Source organism: Poecilia reticulata, chromosome 6 (assembly GCF_904066995.2).
Source record: "Poecilia reticulata chromosome 6, P_reticulata-male-v2, whole genome shotgun sequence".
Lineage (NCBI taxonomy): Eukaryota > Metazoa > Chordata > Actinopteri > Cyprinodontiformes > Poeciliidae > Poecilia > Poecilia reticulata.
The window spans coordinates 2566357-2589993 of NC_088835.1; the positions used below are offsets into that span (position 1 = coordinate 2566357).

A 23637-nucleotide genomic window follows, 5' to 3' on the forward strand; every position below is an offset into this window, starting at 1 on the left:
AAGGTTGAGGGTCTTTGCTCTGTGCCAATAAAACCACTGTGGATTTTTCTTTTCATCTCTAGCACTGAATAGACTCCTTCAGTGCTACTGCCTAAATATACTGTGGTTCTGTTTGCAGCACAGATGAGGTAGTGAGGGGGGTTGAGGTGGCAAGTGGTGATTAGTGATAGCAGCGTTTCTGCAACTAATGAGCTGTGACCAGGGGCACTGCCAGAAATCTTGTGCCCCCTGACAAAAAATTTGTTTGCCCCCTTCCTCCCCCCACAGCTGCTGTTACAATTTTTTGAGTCTATTTGACCCATAAAAAGCGTCACAATTTTAAAGTCTTGCATCTGCCTTGCTTTCTTTGGTTCAATACAAATAATTAGAACAGTATTTACTGCTCATGAATTTAACATCCAACAGTCCACATCCAGTATGCAAGTAGGTTTGCTTAAAGTTTTTCTATTAGTTTTAGATTACTGAAATATCTCACCCCATGAGCAACAGTCAAAAGCAACGTGCAACCACCCATAAAGCATTTCAGACTTCTCAAAAATGCTATGTAGCTGCATTTTATTCAAGCTGCAGTACATAACTTTAATAAAAAATATGTTTTCTCCTTATTTGTTAAAGCTGTCACCATGTCGTGACAGATTGTTATGAAACAGATAATCTGTGAAAACAATCAATCTCCTCCATATCCTTCCTGAATTACTATTACTGATTAAAGTAATGCACCGACCAAAACAACCAATCAGAACTAGTAGGACGCTGTCAATTAGCCTCATTCCCTCACTGCTAAATGTGTTAAAGGGGGAGAAACAACTTATCATTACAAGAAACCGTTTATCTGCCGTTATTGGTAGCTATGCTAACTAAACTGAGTACTCACAGTTTGAATCTGCACAGCTCTGTGCTATGCTAGCTGCAGCACAGCACAAATCGAGGGGGAGGAAGGATGAGCAGCACCACATGAGATTGTGATTGACAGCATTGAAACTCTCCTGCCACCTGCTGGTTGTTTCTAGAGAACCCTGCGAGAAACTAGAGGAAATAGATTTTTCACAGATTACTTCTGATACCATACTGTCACAACATAATGAGTTTTAAAAAATATGTGAAAAAAAATTATCTAAAAGTTACATACTGCAGTTTTAATTTCACTCAGGAGAGGACGGATCAGGAGGGATGGTGGTTAGAGCTGCTGCTGACTGACTCACCTGTTGTTAAGTGGTAAAAGGTACAGGGAAAAAGTTAAATATATGAATATGTTGGTAATTTTTTTCCTTAATTCATTAATTGCTAGTGAAATTGAGGTAAACAGTAGTCTGTAGCTAAGCTAATTATGCTAAATGGTTGATAATCTCACACAGTGTACCCACCTCTCTTGGAGAAAAACTGGGTTATAAATTAACACTCTTGCCTTTTTTTCTTTCTCTCCCTCTCTCTATTTTGTTATGGAAAATCTGATTTTATAACTTTTCTTAGCAGCATAGTAGCTGTAGCTTCTACTGACTGTAGCTGCATACATCACTGTTAAGCGATCCAAGCAGGAACAAACCTTTTCATGCAGATCCAGGGGGGAGTTCAGGGAAAAAACAGATGTGTGTTTTTTGGTCTGGGAGGGGTAGCATAAAATTTTTACTGCTAAAAACAATCTTTGAAAATACAATATGATTAATTTTGTATTTGACAGGACCCCGATTTTTATTTTATTTTATGTCTATGAACAAAATATAAATAATTAAATTGTGGAGAGCTCCCTGCTGGTCAGGGCCCCTAGAATCATCATCACTTTTCACCCCTTTACTACGCCCCTGGCTGTAACTACTGGCTTGTGTTGGTGTGATGCTAGCATGCCATGTTGCTGCATCCTGACTGTAGAATGGGTCCTGGTTGTAGCATTTTGTTGGAGGATCAGGCACTGCTGACGCAGAGAGCATGAAGAGTCCAGATGAAGATCACCAGGAAGTGGCAAACAGCAAAGGGAAATTATTTGGTTTTTTCCTTCCTTCAAATACATTTTTTCAGGTGTGTTAAATCATGCCATTTCTAAATAATTTAGGAACTCTGTGAGGTCGTAGTCTTTTGTGAAAGTCTGATGATATATACATGTCCATATGAATTCATAAGAAAAGAAAAAATAGGGTTCTTCTTATTAATTGAATTGGTCATATTATTTAGTTTTATTAAACACAATAATAAATATTAGCCATTTATATCTGTTCTTTTGATTATAGCTTGTCGCTAAATTTTTAGTTGCCTTAGTTTTATTGAATTATTTCTTTATTTTTAGTCAGTCATCAAAATGTTCATAAATAAACCCATAATACCTGTTATGTTATGATGTTATTTTGCCTTTTCTTTTTTCTGTTACCATCTTTACTCTTTATATCACAAACTTTAAATTGCTAATATTTATAAACAGTGCTGTGTGAATTAAATAGATTTGACAGATACACTGCGCAGAACAGCTGAACAAATCAAATGAGCATTTCCTTCTTATCCTCACACAGCTGAAGTCGGCACCCAGAAGTAATATAAACCTTCCATCTCCTCACACCCAGAATCTGTGTGTTAGTGTAAACATGCCCAGAGTGTGTTAGCTCTCTTGTTGCAGTAGCAGTTAATAAGGTTTGTCAGGAGGAAGCTATATTGATCGGCTCAGTTAAATGCTCATTTAAGTGTCCCACAGGCCCAATCACCAAGCTGGTAATGGTCTCATGCTCTATTTGGAATTGTGCTCTTGTTTCGGTGAACTTGTTAGGGTATCTGCTGATTAGATTTTTGTATTTTATTCTGATCATTAGATGTGTGGTTGTGTGTGAGAGAGAGATTAAAAAGAAAGAGGAATTAAATATATTTAATAAATGTTTTCAGTCAGACTGCAGGGTCAGCCATGGTTCTGATGAACATTGTGCTGCAGTATGCCTGTTTGTTGCTTTATGCCTTATTTTTCTGTTCTTCTGCATTCTTCTTATGTACGCAGAATAACTTGCTGACTTGCCTGCTGCTCACACTGAGCAACTTGTGACGGTGGAACTAACAAGCAGCCATTGTGCATCATGTTGTCCAGCCAGCATGGTCTGGTTTTAAAAGCTCACAGTGAAAGTGAAGCAAACCAAATGAGAAATTCTACTGTGGACATAAAGTGAGCAAATGAAGGGATGTTAAATTGGAGATGTATGATTTCTCCTTTTAAATGTTATAGGAATTCCTACTACAGTGTTTGAAAGCTAGAAGCTTTTCACTGACATTCTTGATAGTCAGGAATCACAATAAAAATAAGAAATGCATGGATAAGTTATATGAATCACTCTGGGACAGGATATTTCTTATTTGGGTAATATGTGCAGGTAAATAACAGACATCCTGGAAACCTGTTCAGTAAAAAAATATATTGTCAATGTCTTTACAATATTACTGGATGTCAAATATTTATTGAGGTCTACAGGTTCAAAGATGACAACACTGTCTGTGTCTTCTCGAAATTTATTAGCAGAACATTTAGCCATTCAAGCCTTCATGTATTTAAGATGTCTCTTTTAAAGAATAATAAGAAAATACTGTGTATTTAGGTGAATTAAAAATTCCCTGGTTGGGACGAACATCTGCAGTGATAAACAGTTTGGCCTGCAGAAACAGAAAAAAGGTCCTTGGACAATAAAATGCTGTAGTAATGCAATAATAAAAAAGAAGAGGCAGACATGGAGGGAAAAACAGAAAAAAACAAAAAAACTAACCAATACACAGTCACAAGTGATTTCAAAAATAAAAATAGACAAAATTTAACAATAAAAATAGGAATATTGTAATATAAAGTCTCTGTATCACAGGTAATTTCAAAGTGAGCAGGGCTCTCATGGCGTTTTAAATAAGTGTCAGACCATTGCGTTGAATTAGAAAAACAGGCAGTGTAGGAGAATTGTACCAAACCCTCAGAGAAGTCGACTCCACACATCACGTTCCATTAGAAGTATTTCTGCAGGGATGGGAGGCAGTGATAAGGAGAGCAAAGGCAGGACAGATGAGAGCAGGAGAACAGGGCTGTTCATCTGAGGTTGGAAAAAACCTGTATCAGGTTTTTACAAAACAAAATATGAAACTTGAGCATCTGCTCTAAAATCTGCTCTATGATTTGAGAAGAGTGAATTATTTAGTAGTCTGAAAGCTCCTTAAAGACCGAGGGGAATTGTGAGTCATGTAAATGGAATACTAGCTCACCTAGTGACAGACACTGATACAAAGGCCTAAATGAAGTCATTTTATTCCACATATTGTCTTATATTAACATAAACTCTGGTTGGTTGTAATATGCAGTAGTGTGTATGAATTTAATTTGTAATGTGTGGGGAGGACCTTTCATCACTGAGCCAAGATAATTTAAACACTTAAATTAATGGATTCAACAAGAATCCATTAATTAAAGAGGTTGAAAAAGCAGAATTAGTCATGTCTGTTTAGGGACCAGATTAACTAGTCACTAGCAAGACCATCCGATTGAAACATGTTTCTTATTCTGTCATGATTTAAAGGAATAAAACAACTTCCACCCAAACAGATACTGTAGAATTAGGGTCACTGGTGTAATTAGCTACAAATCATCCAAAATGCTAATTAATGTTGATTTCTTTCACCTTTACTCTGGTTCAACCATTTTTACAGTTGAAACCAAAAGAAGTACACCAAGATGAATTCAATTAGCTAAATTCCACATTAATGAGAACATGAATATTTCAGAAATGTATTTATTAATCTCTTCAAAATCAGAAGTTTATATACATCTCCTCTGTATTTTGTATGAAACCTTTTGGGTTGCTGGAATTGTGGCCCATTCCTCCTGACAGGACTAAGATCATGACTTTGTGATAGCCTAAACAAAACATTGACTTTCTTGTCCTTCAGCCACTCTGTAACAAAGTTACAAAGTGTCCATTTGTCCATCTGGAAAACACATTTTCACTCTATATTTAACTTCTTGGCTGATGTCCTTTACATGTTGCTTCAATATTCATTCCACTAATTAATAAATAACATGTGAATATTAATACATCATATCTGTTTAAAATGCTTATGGGTTATCTTTTGTTAAGGAATAAATAGGAATTGCCTTGTAACCTGTATTTTCCATTCAAAAATCTACACGATATGCAAATGAGTCAATTAAATGAGAGAGACAGATAGTTTTTTTTAAAATCTCATCTGTGTGATTCAGGATCTTCAGAGTAGAATCTGTTGTCACTTCTATTCCTGCATAGAAAGCAGCAGTGTTAGTATCATGTTTTTATGAACACAGTTCAGCCTGCACCGCCATGTGAGAAGCTCCAACAGATACAGATGGATTCAACCAAAACCTTCTGAATTATTCACCAGCTGACTGATAGCAGTTTGTGTGACGGAGGGATTGTGTGTCAGAGAGGGTGGTCACCAGCTCAGGGTTACCACAGGGGACCTTCACCATTTCTCTTCAGCCTGTACAACTCCTACTTCCAGTCAGTGAGGAGTCTATTTCTTTCTAGAAATAGGAATCCTGTGAGCCCTACCAGCATTGTTTGAAAGCAACTCTTTTTCCCCTCATCTATTTTGTTTTTTGTCTATATTTAGTAAATACTTTTTTACCTTTCTCACCCATTATGTAGTTGGGTCCTACTGTCATGATTTGTGGGTGATGAGGTGAGTGAAAACACAGGCTGACCCAGGCTGAAGAAGATATTGATGAAGATTTAATAATGAATTCAGGTAACAAACTCAGGCAGCACAGGGATAGCAACTGACGCACGACAAAAGGCGGCAAAAGACGTTAGACGTACGACAAGGACCCGACAAGAGACAGAGACAACAGGTGGACTTAAATTCACAGGAGGTAATCAGGGGAACTAGACACAGCTGGGCAGGAGCGCTGCCAGAAATAATGGGCCCCTTTACAAAACATTTGTTTGGGCCCCCCACACAGCTGCTGTTGCAATTTTTTGAGTCTATTTGACCCATAAAAAGCGTCACAATTTTAAAGGTTTGCATCTGCCTTGCTTTCTTTGGTTCAATACTGATACTAGCACAATATTTACTGCTCATGAATATAACATTGAACAATCCACATCCAGTATGCAAGTAGGTTGCTTAAATGTTTCCTATTAGTTTTAGATACAAATGTTTCCTATTAGTTTTAGATACTGAAATGTCTCTCCCCATGAGCAACAGTCAAAAGCAATGTCAACTACACATAAAGCAATCCAGACTTCTCAAAAATACTATGTAGTTGCATTTTATTCAAGCTGTAGTACATAACTTTAATAAAAAATGTGTTTTCTCCATATTTGTTAAAGTTGTCACGATGTCGTAGCAGTTTGTTATGAGACAGATAATCTGTGAAAACAATAAATCTCCTTCATCTCCTTCCTGAATTACTATTACTGGTTAAAGTAATGCACCAATTTGACCAAAACAACCAATCAGAACAAGTAGCCTCATTCACTCATTGCTAAATGTGCTAATGGGGAAGAAACAATTATTACAAGAAACCGTTTATCTGCCATCATTGGTAGCTATGCTAACTAAACTGAGCACTCACAGTTTGAATCTGCACAGCTCTGTGCTATGCTAGCTGTAGCACGGCACAAATCGAGGGAGAGGAAGGATGAGCAGCACCACATGAGATTGTGATTGACAGCTCTAAAACTCTCCTAACACTGTCTGGTTGTTTCTAGCACTGGGAGAAGGCAGAGGAAATAGACTTTTTACAGATTACCTCTCATACCATACTGTCACAACATAATGACAGTTTTAACAAATATGTGGAAAAAAATATATTTATATTAAAGTGACATACTGCAGCTATAATTTCACTCAGGAGAGGGTGGGTCAGGAGGAATGTGGGTTAGAGCAGCTGCTGACTGACTCATCTGTTAAGTGGTAAAAGGCACCAGGGACATGTTAAATATATGAATATGTTGGTAATTTATTTCCTTAATTCATTAAATGCTAGTAAAATGGAGGCAAACAGCAGTCTGTAGCTAAGCTAATTAGGCTAAATGGTTGATAGTCTCACACAGTCTACCCACCTCTTTCGGAGAAAAACTGGGTTATAAATTAACATTCTTGCCTTTTTCTTTCTCTCCCTCTTTCTTTTTTTTGAAAACCTGACTTTATAACTTTTCTTAGCAGCATAGTAACTGCTACAATCGTTCGTGTCTTCCACTGTCTGCAGTTGAACAGCGTCAACAGCTCCAAGCAGGAACGAACCATTTCATGCAGGGGCGGTTCAGGGCAAATATGGATGTGTCCTTTTTGATCTAGGCAGTGGTGGGAAGTAACGAAGTACTTCGTTACTGTACTTAAGTAAATTTTTCATGTATCTGTACTTTACTTGAGTAGATTTAATAATGGGTACTTTCTACTTTTACTCCACTACATTTTACAGTAAGTATCTGTACTTTCTACTTCACTACATTTCTACAAAACTGTCGCGTTACTTGTTACATCCAAGTCGCATTGAGCTTTTTTCCGTTAAAATGTGAAGTTCAGGGAACTTCTATGCTTGGATGCTTGGATGCTTGGATGCTTGGATGCTTGGATGCTTGGATGCTTGGATTTTACGGCGCCACCTTAAGGTGGCGCCGTAAAATCCAAGCATAACGTGACTTACGTGTCTGTTGTCACCCATCTCCTCCACCTTTACTCGCACACGGAGCTCTAAGAAATGTCCTGTGGTTTTCTCTGAGAGGGAGAAGACGTATGTCTTATTGATAATAGCTGCATAAATCATAACATATGGCGACATGTAAAATCAGCAGCGCTTCGCTTTCACAGACGGTGGGGACTTTGTCCAACTTTTAGCGTCACTTGGAAAGAAAGTTTAAAGAAAGGTAAGATCCGTGGACGCGATGCTAGCAAAGCTAGCTGTACAGAGACATATGTTGCATCCACAATAAAAAAAAGTTGTCACTCATGCGCTGAATTATTGTGTGATGACTGAGGTGTTGCATGAGACAACGCTGTGACTAAAGTCTGCAATATAGTCAGTGGTGGAGAAAGTACTCAAAATGTACTTAAGTAAAAGTACAAATACACAGTCAAAAATTTACTCAAGTAAAAGTCAAAGTACCACATTAACATTTTACTTAAGTAAAAGTAAAAAAGTACTGGCTTCTATGAATCATAATTTCAGGGACGGAAACATCTTGTCTCCTGTCCTAACATAGCATAAACTTCATTAGTGACATTTATTTAGAAAGAAATCCAACTGAAAGGGGATAGAAAGAAGGTGTGTGGGGGGAGGACATGCAACCAAGGAGCCATGTAGGAGAGTTGTAGTCAAGGCCACCGAACCCGAGACCAAGACCAGCGCCCTGTGCTACGTGACGCAATAAAATTTAGTTTACCTATCAAAGTTGGTATTCAGATTGATCTGAAAGATCCACATTCCCATAAAAACACCTCGAATCGTTCCTGAATGTTATATCCGATTCTTCTGGATGGATCTTTACTAAGTCCTAAGGACTGAAGCCTCACTTAGAGCCGTTCTTGTCACTAATGAAGTTCATGCTATGTTAGGACAGGAGACAAGATGTTTCCATCCCTGAAATTATGATTCATAGTATCACATATCTAAGTCTAAACTGTTACAGAGAATAAACACAATAAGAACATGTTTAATCTGTGGTAGTGTTAACTAAAATGGCACATTTCTAATGTATTAAAATTAAATACGATCGGCACACTTAATGATATTAGCGATTAGGTAATGCATTCAGCAAGTACTTTTACTTTTAATACTTAAGTATTTTTAAAAGCCAGTACTTTTTTACTTTTACTTAAGTAAAATGTTAATGTGGTACTTTGACTTTTACTTCAGTACATTTTTGACTGTGTTTTTGTACTTTTACTTAAGTACATTTTTTGAGTACTTTCTCCACCGCTGGCTATAGGAACATAAATTTTTTTACTGCTAAAACCAATCTTTGAAAATACAATATGATTAATTTTGTAATTGACAAGGCCCTGATTTTTTTATCTCTATGAACAAAAAATACATAATTAAATTGTAAAGGGCCCCCTGATGGTCAGAGCCCCTAGAATTGCCATCACTTTCCCCCCCTATACCGCTCCCCTGCAGCTGGGAACAATGAAGGAGGAAGACAGGACAGCACAGAGTCACAGGAAACAAAACCTAAAAATAAACACACAGAAAACTCAAATCCTCACACCACAGCAACATTTGTTACATTTGAAGAAAAGGGACAAAGCTTGAAAGCCATCCGATGAGAAATAAGAGGGTGGCAGCATCATGATGTGGACTGGTTTCATGTAGGAACCCAAGACAGGAAGTCTGGAATCTGGAATCTCCGGTGGTCACTGGGTGACTGGCGGGGTACATCCTGGACAGGTTACCAGTTCATTACTAACCTCAGCCCTGCTCACACACAGACAGACAAAAGCAGGGCCAGCCCCGAAAAATATGGAAAAGCTCCGAAAGCAAGTGGAGTTGAGCTGAGCCGGTGGAAAAGGGGCATTAGAGAAACATTTTCCTCTCTCCTTTAGTCTCTTTTATCTGCTTACACACACATGCTGCAGCTTACATAACCATATTTATGTGTGACTGCCGCCAGTCATACATAACTAGACTGAAACTGATTAGACTACCCTTTAGGGAGATTAGGGACTGCAGAGAAGAATAAAAAGCTAAATGTTTTAATCTTTGTATCTTATTCCATTTGTATGGCTTGTAACATTGGATCATTTTTCGGCATTAAAGTCTGTTTTTATGAAACCAATTGTCATTATTTCTCAAGGTAATAACCCTGAGGGGTTCTGGTCGGGTCCTGAAACTGGTAAACGGAGCTGGGTGGTGCACAGAGACAAAGATGTCTCTGTTCAACAGTTCAAAGTGCTGTTGAACTCCAACAGCACTTTACCAAAAAAATAAATAAATAAATAAGAAGAATTATAATTTAAATGTAATCAAAAATACATTCCAACTGATCCTATTTGCCAAGCAGTACAGTGTCATCAATTAATTATTCAAAGAAGTTTAAAACGTTTCTAAGTAAACCCAGCAGATTGAATTGAACCATTGACTTGCAGCATTTACTGCATGTTCAAGTTTTCTTCAGAAAAGAAAAAAAAACTGTTTAACAAAATAAGGATAAAAAAAGGACAGTCGGTAATGTTAAAATTTGTAACTTTATTGCCGTACATAATTGTTAGCATGACTTTAAAGGAAACACGCTGCCATTAAAGTCTTTTCTTTTCTAACATAATTGTTCCAGTCCTTCTGCATGACTTGCAATAGTGTGGCTTAATTTAATGCAATGTGCTTGAGTAGAGTACATGCCAACGGTTCAGATCAATCTCATAATGGAAATGTGTGGTGCATTAAGAAGAGAAGAATTTGATAATGACACCAGACTGCTGATCAGGTGAAATCCTATTCCACATGTTTATAAGGTTTTAAAAAATTACACATATTTACTTGTTGTATGAGGAACTAAGTAAATAACGATTTGCCATAGTTACTGGAAAGCTTTTCTGGCTCAGCAAATTATCTACAGAGTCAAAAAAAATATAGACCCATTCAATAAGTCAGAATATTATTGAAAAGTCTATTTATTTTAAGAACTTTATCACAAAGCCAAACATTATATAGATTACACACAGATGGACATTTGAAAGCCTTTATTTTTGTTAAATTTGACAAAATTCCACTTAAAGTTAATACAAATAGACATCTAAAGTTAGAATATTACATCAACAAATATTTTTCATACAGAAATGTGAACTCAATGAAAAGTATGTTTTATACCTGCTTTTAAGATATTATTTTCAGAAGATATTTTTAATGTAAGACCCTCATTAAAAGGCATATTCTACTTTATTGAATATGACTGTACAGTGAAGGTTGCCTCTAAAACAATATCATTCAGTTGAACAAGATGACAAGTTAATAAAATTGACTGGATTTCTCAGCTTCATATCTAGCAGAACATATTTTTTCCAACATTAAAATTTGTTTAATTACGTAAATTACACATCATTGTCCCCAAAATTAACAAAGTACTAAAGAATGAATAGATCTGAGTGATGTTATAAGCCAGCAGAGGCTAGTAAAATGGTGTATTTTGATGCCTGGCTGAATGCAACAAGCTGTAGTTTTGAATCAATTGGTTTCCAACATTTTTTCTTTCAGTTTGTTTTTATAATCCGACAGATTTACAGAAATGTCCCTGTTAAGCACCAGTACTTGTTACACTTGTTGGTTAGACTTACAGAAGAAAGTTAACTTGAATCTTCAACAAATGTATTAAACTTGTACCAACAGTAAAACAATATTGTTCTTGTGATCTGTTTTTGTGACAGAAGAATCTAAATGTTCAGTCTGCTTCATCAAAAGTACCTTATTTTCAAAAGATCCTTTCAGTCTGATAAATTAGCCTCCTTGGAATGTACCAGCTGTATTTATGTTCATATGTGCACTTGCTACATTGCTGGTCAGGACACACTAAGAAAAAAGCTGGCTGGGTCTGAATGATTGGGTCAGTACTCCGTCTGTGGTTCCAGGTAAGCTTGTTAATGGTAACAAGCTGCAGGAAGACGGTATGTGGTCAGTGCTACTAGTTGCACAAAATCCTGGTCTCTGGTTTGGGTATGAAGTTCTTCGAAGAGGCGTAAGGTATTCACTTGGTCAGAGCGTTCAGGTCGGTTTTGGGAATACAGTGCTCTGTACTTTTTAAAGTAAAATATAAAGTGTAACGTGCAATGACTTGTGGGATTTGGTGTCACACACAGTGCTTTGCACTGAGTCAGGCATGCCAAGCTGCACACATTCATAATGTGGTTATTTCCTGACACTAAACAGAACAACATGCAAGCAGTCTATCATATCAGTGATATGGCCAAAAGGTTTCTTACATTTGGACCATGTGTACGCATTACGTTTATTCATAATGTGTGCAACATTATATATATACAGATTATATGCATATTTTTACTTCATGTGTATAATGTAAAAAAGATTACTTCAAATTATAGTAATATCATGATAAAGGCCCTTTCCTGAACATCTCCGATGCCACGTTGCCAAAATGCTATGCAATTGTAGAGCCCTGAAAATATGTTAAGAATGTGATATTGTTTAATAGGTATATTGATCATATTGGGCAAACATTTATTTGATTTAGTATTTATTTAGAACAATTCAATTGGTTTATGGCTAAATATGTGCTCAAACTATTTTATTTTTTTATTTCATAAATTTTTGTCATAATACCCCTTTCAGAATGTCGCAATGCATGATGGGAGATGGAAGTTCATGACCTGTGATTATTACGGGAAGAGAGAGAAAACTACACCCGTTGTATGCTCAAACCGTGGATTTTGTTTAATAAAGTTGTACAAAATCTAAAATATATGAGTTTTTAAGTTCTTTTTAAGGGTCCAACACAATCAGCAAAGTTTATATTTACTAATGTTTTCTCAGTTTTAACATACACATTGAGACTTTTCTGTATGAAGGTAAAATATTGAGTTCACCACAGTCTCACTTTCATTTTTAAAATAAAATGTTTATACTGAACGTGTAAGTTTTTATTTTAAGATATTGCATTAGCCATATTTAAGAACTTCATGAAGGACATAGCTTCATGTCCTTCATGATGCTGTAGAATCACCAGACTGAAGACAAATGTTATTTTAGTTTAGTGCATGTAATCTTTTTATTATTAGGCATATAAAATGACAAAATACTGGAATATTGAGTACTGAACACAACAGTGAGTGGAAAAATTAATTCTGATTAACATGTATGCACACACAGTGACATCTATGACGGTATATCTCACATATCACCAAACTACAAAAATGACTAGGACTGTAGGTCAGGACTGAAAAAGCAATGCTGCAATAATCTATGCATGTGGGTGGAGCAATTTATTCAAAATTATTTTAAAAAATCAGACTAGGGCAATATTGTTGACAAACTTACCTTCAGTTTGATACAATGTGTAGTTCTAAATGAGTCGTATGCTTTGAGTTCATATAAAAGAAGATCTACAATATCTTTTGTATGAGTCTTAGGTTCTTTTTTGGTCTACCTAATTTCCAGGATTATTTAAGGTAGTTTGATTCATGGCTTCTATTAAGTAAAGCAGATGTAGAGCAGATGTGAGTCTTTATCCTACTGCACATGTTGATTTGATTGGGGTCTGGTATGAGAGTTTTGTTCCTTTGCCTCCAAGGTTACATATTAACCTTTTTCTCATCCCAATATGTCCAGATAAACTGGTGTGGATTTCATTAGGGCCAAAAGCTTCTTCTGAATGTCTTTAATGATGAGGCGCTGCTGTGGCTCCCTTTGCCAGCAACCCAGCATGATGTCATAAACTTCCTTTGGACAGACTCTTGGGCGCTCTAGTACCCTGCCCTGTGTAATGCATTCAATGACCTGAAAAGGACAGAAAGGTGTTTGAAAAACAAAGAAAAAATGCAAAAAAAACCCCCAAAAAACAAACTAAACCAAATGTATCTAATATAACTGTGTGTACTGTACCTCATTGTTGGCGAGTTGAAACCACGGCTGTTTGCCATATGTGAAGATCTCCCACAGAATAACTCCAAAGCTCCAGACATCGCTCTCTGTGGTGAATTTCCTGTACATAATGCTCTCTGGGGGCATCCAGCGAATGGGAAGCATGGTGTGACCTCCAACCTAAACAAGAAGTAGGATTGTGAACATGAAAAATATTTTTTAGATGAGTGTATTTTCAAATGCAACTCTAATGTAAGCATGAGCACAGATTAACACCAATGAGCAGTCCGCAGCGCATATTTAAAGTGCTCCATCAGTCTGACTTGGCTACACATTATGTCATACATTCATTGGCTATAAGATAAAAAGCATAAAAGAAATGCCTCTTTTTCCTATTTTAAAAGCTAAAGTAGGAGAAAGGTAAAGACTTGAACAGGTAAAGACTTGAACTGAAATTTGGAACAGCAGGTTGTTTTATTTCAAGAAGCTTCAGTTCACTTTATGGTTCAGTTTTAAGTTTCAATTTTCCTTTTCAGGAAACAAAATTGGCCACAGTGAAAAAAACAATGCTAATCATCTCTAGCAAAAGAAAAACATAAATCAATTTTTGTCCAATTCGTCAAACGGTCTTTCGGCAGTTGAATTTTCCTATGGGTTGCAGTGGAACAGCTTGGTACAACTTTGTCACAACCCCGGTTCAGTTATCTAAACAATAAACTGCTCCCACATCCAATTTTATGTTTCCTTAATCAACAGCCTGAATGTGGATCCCTGTCAGGTTTGGCAGGATGCCTGGTTCAGTCTAACAGGCATCTATTACAGGTTTGTGCTACACCATACATTAAAAAAAACATAATGCTATTCATTATTCAGCATCAGAAAGGGTCAGAAGTTACATTTTTGGACTCTGAATTTGGGCTTCCAACATAAGCAGAGTTGGGAGCAGTTTTCAACAAAATTTTCAAATGTCACATTTTGAATGTAAAGCAAAAATTACTTTTTGATTTGAATTAACTTACATGAGGTGTGTTAAAAAAGACCAGTTAAAAAAAACAAACAAAATAAAACACTATTTATAGGTTCTTTCATTTTAGGTTATTTAATTAATTATATCAAAGTGACTAAGAGTTGTGGAGCATATTCAGATGTGTTCTTACCCTGTAGTAATCTGTGCTGTAAATGTCTCTGGACATGCCAAAATCTCCTATTTTCACCAGAAGGCCATTCCCCACCAAACAGTTTCTTGTTGCAAGATCACGATGGACAAAGTGCTGGGATGCCAGGTAGATCATCCCCCCTGCAATCTGACTTGCTATGTGAAGCATCTGGGACAGACCCAGCTCCCCGTTGGTCTGAAGAGGCTGCCCATCTACTAGGATTGTGGCATCAGGTCCATGGGCTCTGAGAAGACAGTTTCACCATTATGAATCTTTTCATTGTTATTCAGGCTTAAAATAACTTTTTTCTTTTCTTCACTGAACAGTTAAAGCACTGATTCATTTTTTGGGGGGTTGACTTATAGTGCCTCTTATACAATTTGAAGTATTTTTAGAATGTAATGCAAATCTAAAAGCACCAGATACTATAAAAATGATTTATACCAGCAACAGAAACTTGTTTATACAATAATCAAATAACAATAATGATACTAATATTAATAACAGCAATAATAATGTTTTTAATTAATTTACATTATAATATTTAAAACATCATTACATTGTAATGTAGCTAAACAGCTTCAAATAGGAACATTTAGTTTTCCAAATGTTTCACTTTCTTTCAGAATCAGGAAAAATAAAATGTTTCTTCTTATAATTTATTTGTTTTAGTTAAAGCTGCAGTATATAGTTTTTATAAAAAAAATGGTAACACTTTATTTGAAGGGGCATGCATAAGACTGACATGACACTGTCAAAAACATGACATGACACTTTGCATTAAATTATCATAATTTACAAAATCATGCAAAGTTGCCACTTGTAATGGACTTTTAATGCAATTTTTAGAGCAACTTTGCATTAAAAGTGTCATTATTTACCAAATGAAACTTCATGACAACTGACATAAACATTCATAAAGACTTCTTTATGTTCATGACAGGTGTTATGTCATGTTTTTGACAGTAACATGTCAGTCTTATGTACACCCCTTCAAATAAAGTGTTGCCAAAAAAATGTTTTTTTTTACAGATATGTTAAAAGTGTCACTATGACCTGTCAATATAATATGCAACAGGTAATTTGTGAAAAAAAGACCTCTCCCTCTCTCAATGCTTGGCAGTAAAACACTGCATGGTCAGAAACAAACAATCAGAGCCAGGAGGAGGATCTTAGCGCTGTCAATAAAGCTTGTGTACACAAAGTCCGCCGTGCTCTCTGTTATGCTACAGCTAGTCCCCAACAACGTAGCATGCTTTGAAAACTCAAGCTAGTTAGCATGGCCACTGATAACAACAGATAAACAGTTTTCTTGTAAGCTGTTTCTCAGTCATTAAGCAGTGCATATGCAAGCATGATAGACAGCTTATTTAGCATTATTGGACCTAAAGCTGCTGACTGTTACCCTGTTTAGAGCTGTGGTGAGGGTAAATGATTTGCTATTGAATGTAACAAAGTAAAAAATAATAATATTGATATGGTCTTGTTTTTTTTAATAGTTAAACTATGATGTAATCTGGTATATTATGATTAAATTTAATTTTAGACTCTAGGTTCAGGAAAAGGCCTCACTTGCAATGCTAACACCTCAGTAAATAGCCTAAATGATCAATATATACAATATAGTACTGAAACCACGTGAAATTGCAATACATTGTAAGGACCATATAAAATCACCAAAATAATGTTTGGTATAGTAGCATAAACAACTTCTATAAACTACATAATTATGTTCACAAGAATTCTCATTATAGCTCAGAGTTTAGTGGACTGCATCACTGACCTGAGAAACTTGTTGAGATCTCCGTGCTTCATGTATTCAAAAACCATGATAAGAGGGTCTCCATCCACACACACTCCATAGAACTTGACTATGTGTTCGTGCTGGAGGTTGGTCAGCAGCTCTGCCTCATGCTGGAAATCCTTTCTAGCTGCAAGTGTGGGGTCCTTTAGAGTCTGAAAACAATGAGAGATGTAGCATTTCCAAAATATTTAGTGTGAGTTTTACCAGAGTGTTGACTAGGAGCAGACTTAGCATTGAAAAATAAATATATAGTCATTGATTACAGCAGAATGCTCTGGAGAGCAAGAAAATCAGAAATGAGACAAAAAGCTGTGGAAATAAAGCAATGGACAGAGTTCTTGTTGGCACATCAACAACCCACCACACAAAGAATAGACATATTAACCAGGTCAAAGAAAAAAAAAGTCTAATCACAATGCTTTATACATTTAATGTACAAGAACTTAAAAAACAACAGTAAATTTAAAGTTCACCTAGATAATTTTTTATCCAAAACATTCTCAATATATAATAACTGTCAGTTAAAAACAATTAGAGTTGTCTAATTGTGACCATGGAGCTCACATGTCAGTTGTAATCTTGACTAGGTTTGCTAATTGTTCAGAGAGCAAACATCTGTAGGTTTGTTTCTAAAACACTCCAGACTGTCCTGGTTTCAAGCGGCTAAACTCCCCTGATGTTTCAACACACACACCGGTCTTACCTTCACAGCTACCAGCATTTTATCCTTGGTTGGACTTAAGTTGTAACATTCAGCCAGGAAGACCTTTCCAAAGGCACCTTCACCGAGCTCCCTCTTCAAAATGATATCCCGACGTTTAATATGTTGAACATCTGAGAATGACAGAAGGTAACTGAGTATACACTCCCTATAAAATCTCAAAGCTTCTTTGGTTTTTGACACATTAAATGCATGTTTTTAGCTGTGTATTCTTATTTGAGCACTGGCAAAAAATCCATGCATCTCATTTTGAAATGTAAACACTCATCTCTCAAGATGAAATGCTAAATAATATAGAATAACTCAGTCCACATGTCTGTCTGTCTTTTGGTGATATTTGGTGTATACAGCACACTTGACATTTGAACCACTAAATGGTATTTTGAACTTAACTTAAGCGCACATTCATTTAAGAAAAAATTATGTTTGCATCAGTTTCCCCTTTACAGTCAGTAAAGATAATTTTGATTATTTGGGTGTCTGTGTAACATATGACTACAATTGCTTGTTTAACAAAAATTTCACTAAGGCATTGAATAAGGCTAGATTGGATATGGAGAAATGGTCAAAACTCCCTCTGTCTCTTGTAGGAAGAATAAACTCAATCAAGATGACTATCATGCCAAGGTTCTTATACCTGTTTCAAACCATACCAGTCTTTATTCCTAAGAAGTTCTTCAAAGAATTAAACAAACATATATCTGTGTTTATCTGGAATAAAAACATCCCACGAATTAGAAAGGAATATCTGGAGAGACAGAGGGAGGATGGTGGATTATCCCTACCTAATTTTCTTTACTATTACTGGGCAACCAATATCCATAAGTTTTTGTACTGGTTTAAGGATCAGTCAGATGCCGAATCTCCAGTTTGGGTCCACCTGGAACAACATTCCAGCAATCCAGTTTTGCTTGGCTCATTAATATGTAGCCCTTTACCATTGAGTAAATGCCATCGGACAAACAATCCTGTTGTTGGGGGCTCTCTAAAAATATGGTCCCAATTTAGGACTCATTTTCAAAGTAGAAATGCATTAACTGCATCTCCTGTGCGATGCAATGTTCAGTTCATCCCATCCTTGATAGACCCATCCTTTCAGAAGTGGCATGAAAGAGGCATAACTTGCATAAAGGACCTCTTTGAAAGAGACCAATTTATTTCTTTTGAACAGCTAAAAAGGGACTTTGGCATACCTCAGGCTGACTTCTTCAGGTATCTCCAAGTACGTAGTTATGTGAAAGCTAATTTCTCATTAACGTTGCCTCGAACAACATGGATTGATGAATGTTTGGATATGAATCTGACAGATAAGAGCTTAGTATCAGCTATATATGGCATAATTCTGAGTGCTGCATCCCCATCACTTAGACATCTGAAAGAATCATAGGAAGAAGAGTTAGGGGAATCATTTACTGATGCAGGCTGGCAGGCCGCAATTTCTAGAATCCACTCTTCTTCAATTTGCATTAGACATAACCTGCTACAGTTTAAGGTATTGCACAGACTATACTTGTCCCCTAATAAACTATCTAAAATGTATCTCGATGTAGAGTCATCTTGTGCTAGGTGTGGACACAGCCCTGCTGACCTCAGTCATATGTTCTGGCTTTGCCCCAGGCTCTTCCCCTTTTGGGAGTCAATCTTTAACACGTTTACATTTGTATGTAAGAGGAATATTGATCGAAGTGCTCTAACTGCTCTATTTGGGGTTGTCCCTCCGGCAACACCAGTAACAACGCAGCAGGCCAATGCCATAGCTTTCGCCACATTACTTGCCAGACGCTTAATACTATTTAACTGGAAGAGAACCGCTCCTCCGACTCATAGGCAATGGATGGAGGATGTAATGTTCCATCTGAAGCTTGAGCATCTGAAACATACAGTCAACGACTCCATTCAACAATACAACGTTACCTGGCAGCCATTTCTTTTGTATTTTGAGACGGTCTTCATGAGTACGTAGTCCTTTCACCCCCCCCTCCCCCTTCTTCCCTTCCTCTTCTCCTCCTCCCTTTTTACTAAATATGTGATGTTAGCACCTGTTATTTTATTTTTGTTTAACTGTTGTTATTACATGTCTAAAACAAATAAAAAGATTTAAATATGTTTGCATCAGTGGTTTAAGTGGAAAATATTTCGTGCTTAATAGCCAAAGGTCCAGATTCGTTGAACAAGGGGCTGGTTTTTCCAGACTACTATTTACTTCACTGCATATGTTTTGAAGAGTTTTCTTTTTACTCCAAGTAGGATTTTTTATGAGATTAAAACTGTCATTAATCCATATTTAAAATATTGGCTGCCAAGTCTAAACAGTAAGCATGTTTGCTATAAATGTACATTATGAGCCAGAAACAATGGTGTAAAATAATGTCAAACTTCTGAACAAAACAAGAATTGCAGCCAAAGGTGGATTCACAAAGTATTGACTCAGTGCAGGGGGACTGAATACTTTTACACTCAGCACTTTTCAGTGTTTTATTTGTAAAAAAAAAAAAAACGTTTTGAATTATTTATAAAAAAAAATCTGCTTCACAATTGCATACGACTTTGTGTTGGTCTTTAACATAAAATTCCAATGAAATATATTTGTTTTTGGTGGTAATATTACAAAATATGGAAAAGTCACTGTAAATTATGCTTATTTTGCCCTTAAGCTAAAGTTATCAGTAAAAGGTTGTTAGTGAAGTAGTAGCTTCCTTTCACTCCTGATAACATGAGATAAAGATTGGCAACAAGATACAAATCCCAGAACAAGTCCTAGTTAAGTCTCCAGTCTTTAAGGCACAAATCTGAATCAAGTGCGAAGATTATATGACAGTATGACCCCAAGTCCAAATTTTCAACTCTAATCTCAAGATCATTTTCTTGTTCAGGTTGCATGTGTTCTGTTTAAAGATGCTTTGAGCGGCCTTTACTCACATGTGGTTGGTTTGGTGCCGTTGTGTCCGTGTCTGAAGTACTGTGGATTCTCTATAATGGGGATCCTGGACATGCCAATCACCACGGAATCTAACCCAACATCCAGAGCGCAGGGGCTTATAACGCCATGATTTACATGATGGAGCGGACTGGCAGAGTTTTCTTCCCCACTCATCACTGCTCCTGGGCCTGGAGAGAGATAGAGAGGAAGGATTTCATTTGGTAAGTATGTTCATACAGTGCAGGTAAATATCAGATTTGAGCTGTTTCTTCATTGGATAGGCTCTTTACGATGACAGAAAACATTTCCAAAGAAACACTTAAATATTAAAACAACTAAATAAATACTAAATAAAATTTATATTTATGTAGTATTAATTTAATTCAGAATGTTTAATAGTGAAGTTACAATAAAAGCAATATTTTATTAACAGTTCAAAACCAGTTTTTTATTTTTTCTGTTAACACACATTATTGATGACTTCATCGTGAAATGGACAATATTCACCTTTAATGATAAATTTGGAACGTCGTCCATACTTGTTGATCAGAACAAAGAGAACCACAAGGATTACACAGGCAAACACCGCCAAACCTACGGCCATGGAAACCTGCAGGTCAGGAAACATGTTGGTGAACCAAATCTGGAATTAATGTAGATACAGTATGTTTAACATGTTGTCCATGTTCTGCACTGACATGTTCAAGCAGAGCCACTTGATGGTATCTTGAACCTAAGGGCACATTCATTTAGAAAAAAATAAAACTAACATTCATCAGTGTTTTTAGACACGTCCACAAGAACAAAATGGCCATCATTCTGCTAAACCAAAATGTTCGCATCAGTGCGTTAAGTGGCGAAGAATAAGTGACAGTAGTCCTCTTAATGTCAAAAAATATGGACAAAAATATAGGTGATATTTTTATATTGATCTGTCCATCAATCTATAACTCAGTAGTTTTATGTTACAGAAATTATGAATACCACAGGAACAATGCTAGCTCTAAATCCACGAGTCAAATTCATGTGGATTTGAGTCAGGCCCATGTAATGGATGAGCTTTGTGAGCATGAAAAATAATACTGAAAAGCAAAAACAAAATTTTAAATATAACAGCAATTACTTTTAATCAGTTGCATTTATTTGAGTAACTTTTTGGAAAAAGATACTTTTAGGAGTATTACTTCATCGCACTTTTTGAAAAATACTTCTATGAAGTATCACTGCTCTTTTTGAGCAGAATTTCTTCGTACTCTAGTCACTGAACTTCATTGAATGAAAAACAAACATTTTTCAAAATTGCATCAAATACACACACTAACATACAGTTTATGGTAAAGTGAGAATTCAGTTATGAACACAAACTTTGCTGTTCTGAAGTGAGTGTCCTGGGTCTAAAGTGTGGGTCTGCACTGCCTTTTAGTCATTTCTCCCAAATCCATTTGTTTGAGCAGCTATATTAATACAGCAACTTGGCCAAACTGAGTTATAACTTATGAGATGACAGGTAGCATTAAAGAAACTGATACCTAGCATCTAAATTTTATGTTTTGAAAAACTGCCTTGATCAATATATTTTACAATGTCAAAATTTTGAAGTCTTGACTCTTTCCCTAGTGGAGGTTATTTAAAACACATTCAAAGTTTGAGGTGATGACATTTTACTTCTGTAACTAACCCCAAAAGGATCTTCCAAAGGTTTGTGAGTCTCTGCAGTTGGAGTTCCTGGAAAGAAAGGCAAAGTATTTCTGCTCAGAACTTCTGCAAGAATACTAATAAACTATCTTTATCTTTATACATTCAAATGCAATGAAAACTACCTATTTTTACTATCTAATTTTACAGAAACCTCAGAGGTTGTTTCTGGAATCTGCTACAGCTGATTTGTCAGTGGAGAATTTATGCCAATTCTCCACTGACAAAACAGAGGTCTTGACTCTTCACAAATCCTCTAGCTGTTTGAGCAATTGGCATTTCTTGGGCTTCTTTTGTTCTTTATTCTTGATGGCGCTGTGTCTTTGGTGGTTATAACCTTGCCTCTCTTGGATAACATTCAACCACATTTTGATACCTTTTCTGTTTATCCTGGTTAGGTTGATGAGTGAGTCTAAATAGTACTTCTTCTGGATATCATACAGCCAGATGTCTATAGACCCAGCTAAATGTCATACAGCCACACATGGCTGATGGCTGCTTCATTTTCAAAATTAAGCAATGGTATGACCGAGGGGCTCAGGCCTATATACTGATATGTATAAAAGACAGAATTAAAACATCCTCCCTTAGCAACTTTGTTCAATAAACTAGGGACAATCTTGTAATGACCTGTATTTTCCAGTATGACATATCATTGTGCCACAAGGCAAAAGTGAGAACAGTGACTTAGTAATCAGAACATTAATATTTTGAACCTGTGGCTGGAAATCAATGAGATTTTAATCTGCTAAACTGTCAAAACTAAAAAGTCCTGCAGAGGTTCATCCTAAGTTGCATATTCAATAGGCCAGAAAGAATAGCAACAGCAAGAGGAAAAAGAGCCAAAAATAGACAAACCGACTGTTCACCAGTCAGTTTCACAGCCCTGGTACAATTAGATGTTTTTTTTTTCCATTTAATAAATATCTTAGTGTCTGACATAAAATGAGACAGGTATTCTTAATCAGAAATATCAGCAAACAATTTAAAAGAAGAGCCAGTTTTGAAAATAATTCATCTGTCATGTCAAGATGATGGCATGCAGAACAGTTGGGGAAATAAACTTACTACGTCCACCACTACACCACTGAAACTACCTGACATGCAGTCCCTTAGCTTTGACATGGCTTAGAAATTTGTGCCAAAAACATAATATAGTAAGATTGACATTAGAAGGTACTTACCATAATCATAATCTGAATCCATTGAAGAAGCAAATAGATAAGACAATGCAAACTATAAGGCAATGTACAGACTCTACAAATATTTATATCAAGACAACAAAATGAGCTCTAAGTCATACCACCGTGATCAGTGAACGTACATGCAATTATATGTTATATAGTCTTTAAGGAGGTGAATGATCCCAGATTGGTTATTAATTTTAATTTTCTTTTAAAGAGAGCGATAGCACTGCTTGTAATGGGAACTGTAAAGTTGACAGGTGACTAAAGTGAAGTAACCTGCAGAAGTAACAAAAACTTAAGTAGTCTTCTATAATAAAAGGATCAGATCCCGTCAGCTGGGTTGACTGGTCGGACATATTAGTGTTTCTGAAGGTGGGAGTAATACACCATATGCTTTTTCTTAGGTTCAATACATTTTATGAAGTACTACTTTTCTAACGGTTTAGTATTAGTTATATCAATTACAATGAAATCAGACATTTCCATTCATGCACACATTCACAAATTGATGATGGCAAGCTACTGGATTGTAGCTATGTCTGCCCTGGTACACTTTGACAATGGTGAGGTTGTAATTTCATACCATTCTGACCACCAGCAGGCAAGGTGGGTCAGGTGTCTTGCCCAAGGACACAACGACAGAGGCGGGAGG

The 23637-nt window shown here is 36.4% G+C and overlaps 1 protein-coding gene across 2 annotated transcripts in view; it reads right to left on the bottom strand.

Annotated features, from left to right (window-relative positions):
- Positions 1-12659: 12659 nt before the first annotated feature.
- Positions 12660-23637, bottom strand: part of LOC103465767 (NT-3 growth factor receptor-like) — a 33418-nt gene continuing 22440 nt past the window's right edge. Inside the window, exons 10-18 of one of the 2 annotated variants that reach the window (XM_008410902.3) lie at positions 22983-22994; positions 21782-21828; positions 20611-20713; positions 20103-20291; positions 17166-17296; positions 16442-16614; positions 14659-14902; positions 13523-13681; positions 12660-13417 (exon numbers count right to left, since the gene is read on the bottom strand). In XM_008410902.3, the coding sequence (XP_008409124.1) occupies positions 13232-13417; positions 13523-13681; positions 14659-14902; positions 16442-16614; positions 17166-17296; positions 20103-20291; positions 20611-20713; positions 21782-21828; positions 22983-22994 (1244 nt within the window). In that variant the 3' untranslated portion in view covers positions 12660-13231. The remainder of the gene's footprint in view (positions 13418-13522; positions 13682-14658; positions 14903-16441; positions 16615-17165; positions 17297-20102; positions 20292-20610; positions 20714-21781; positions 21829-22982; positions 22995-23637) is intronic. The other variant, XM_081607638.1, reaches the window with a different exon arrangement.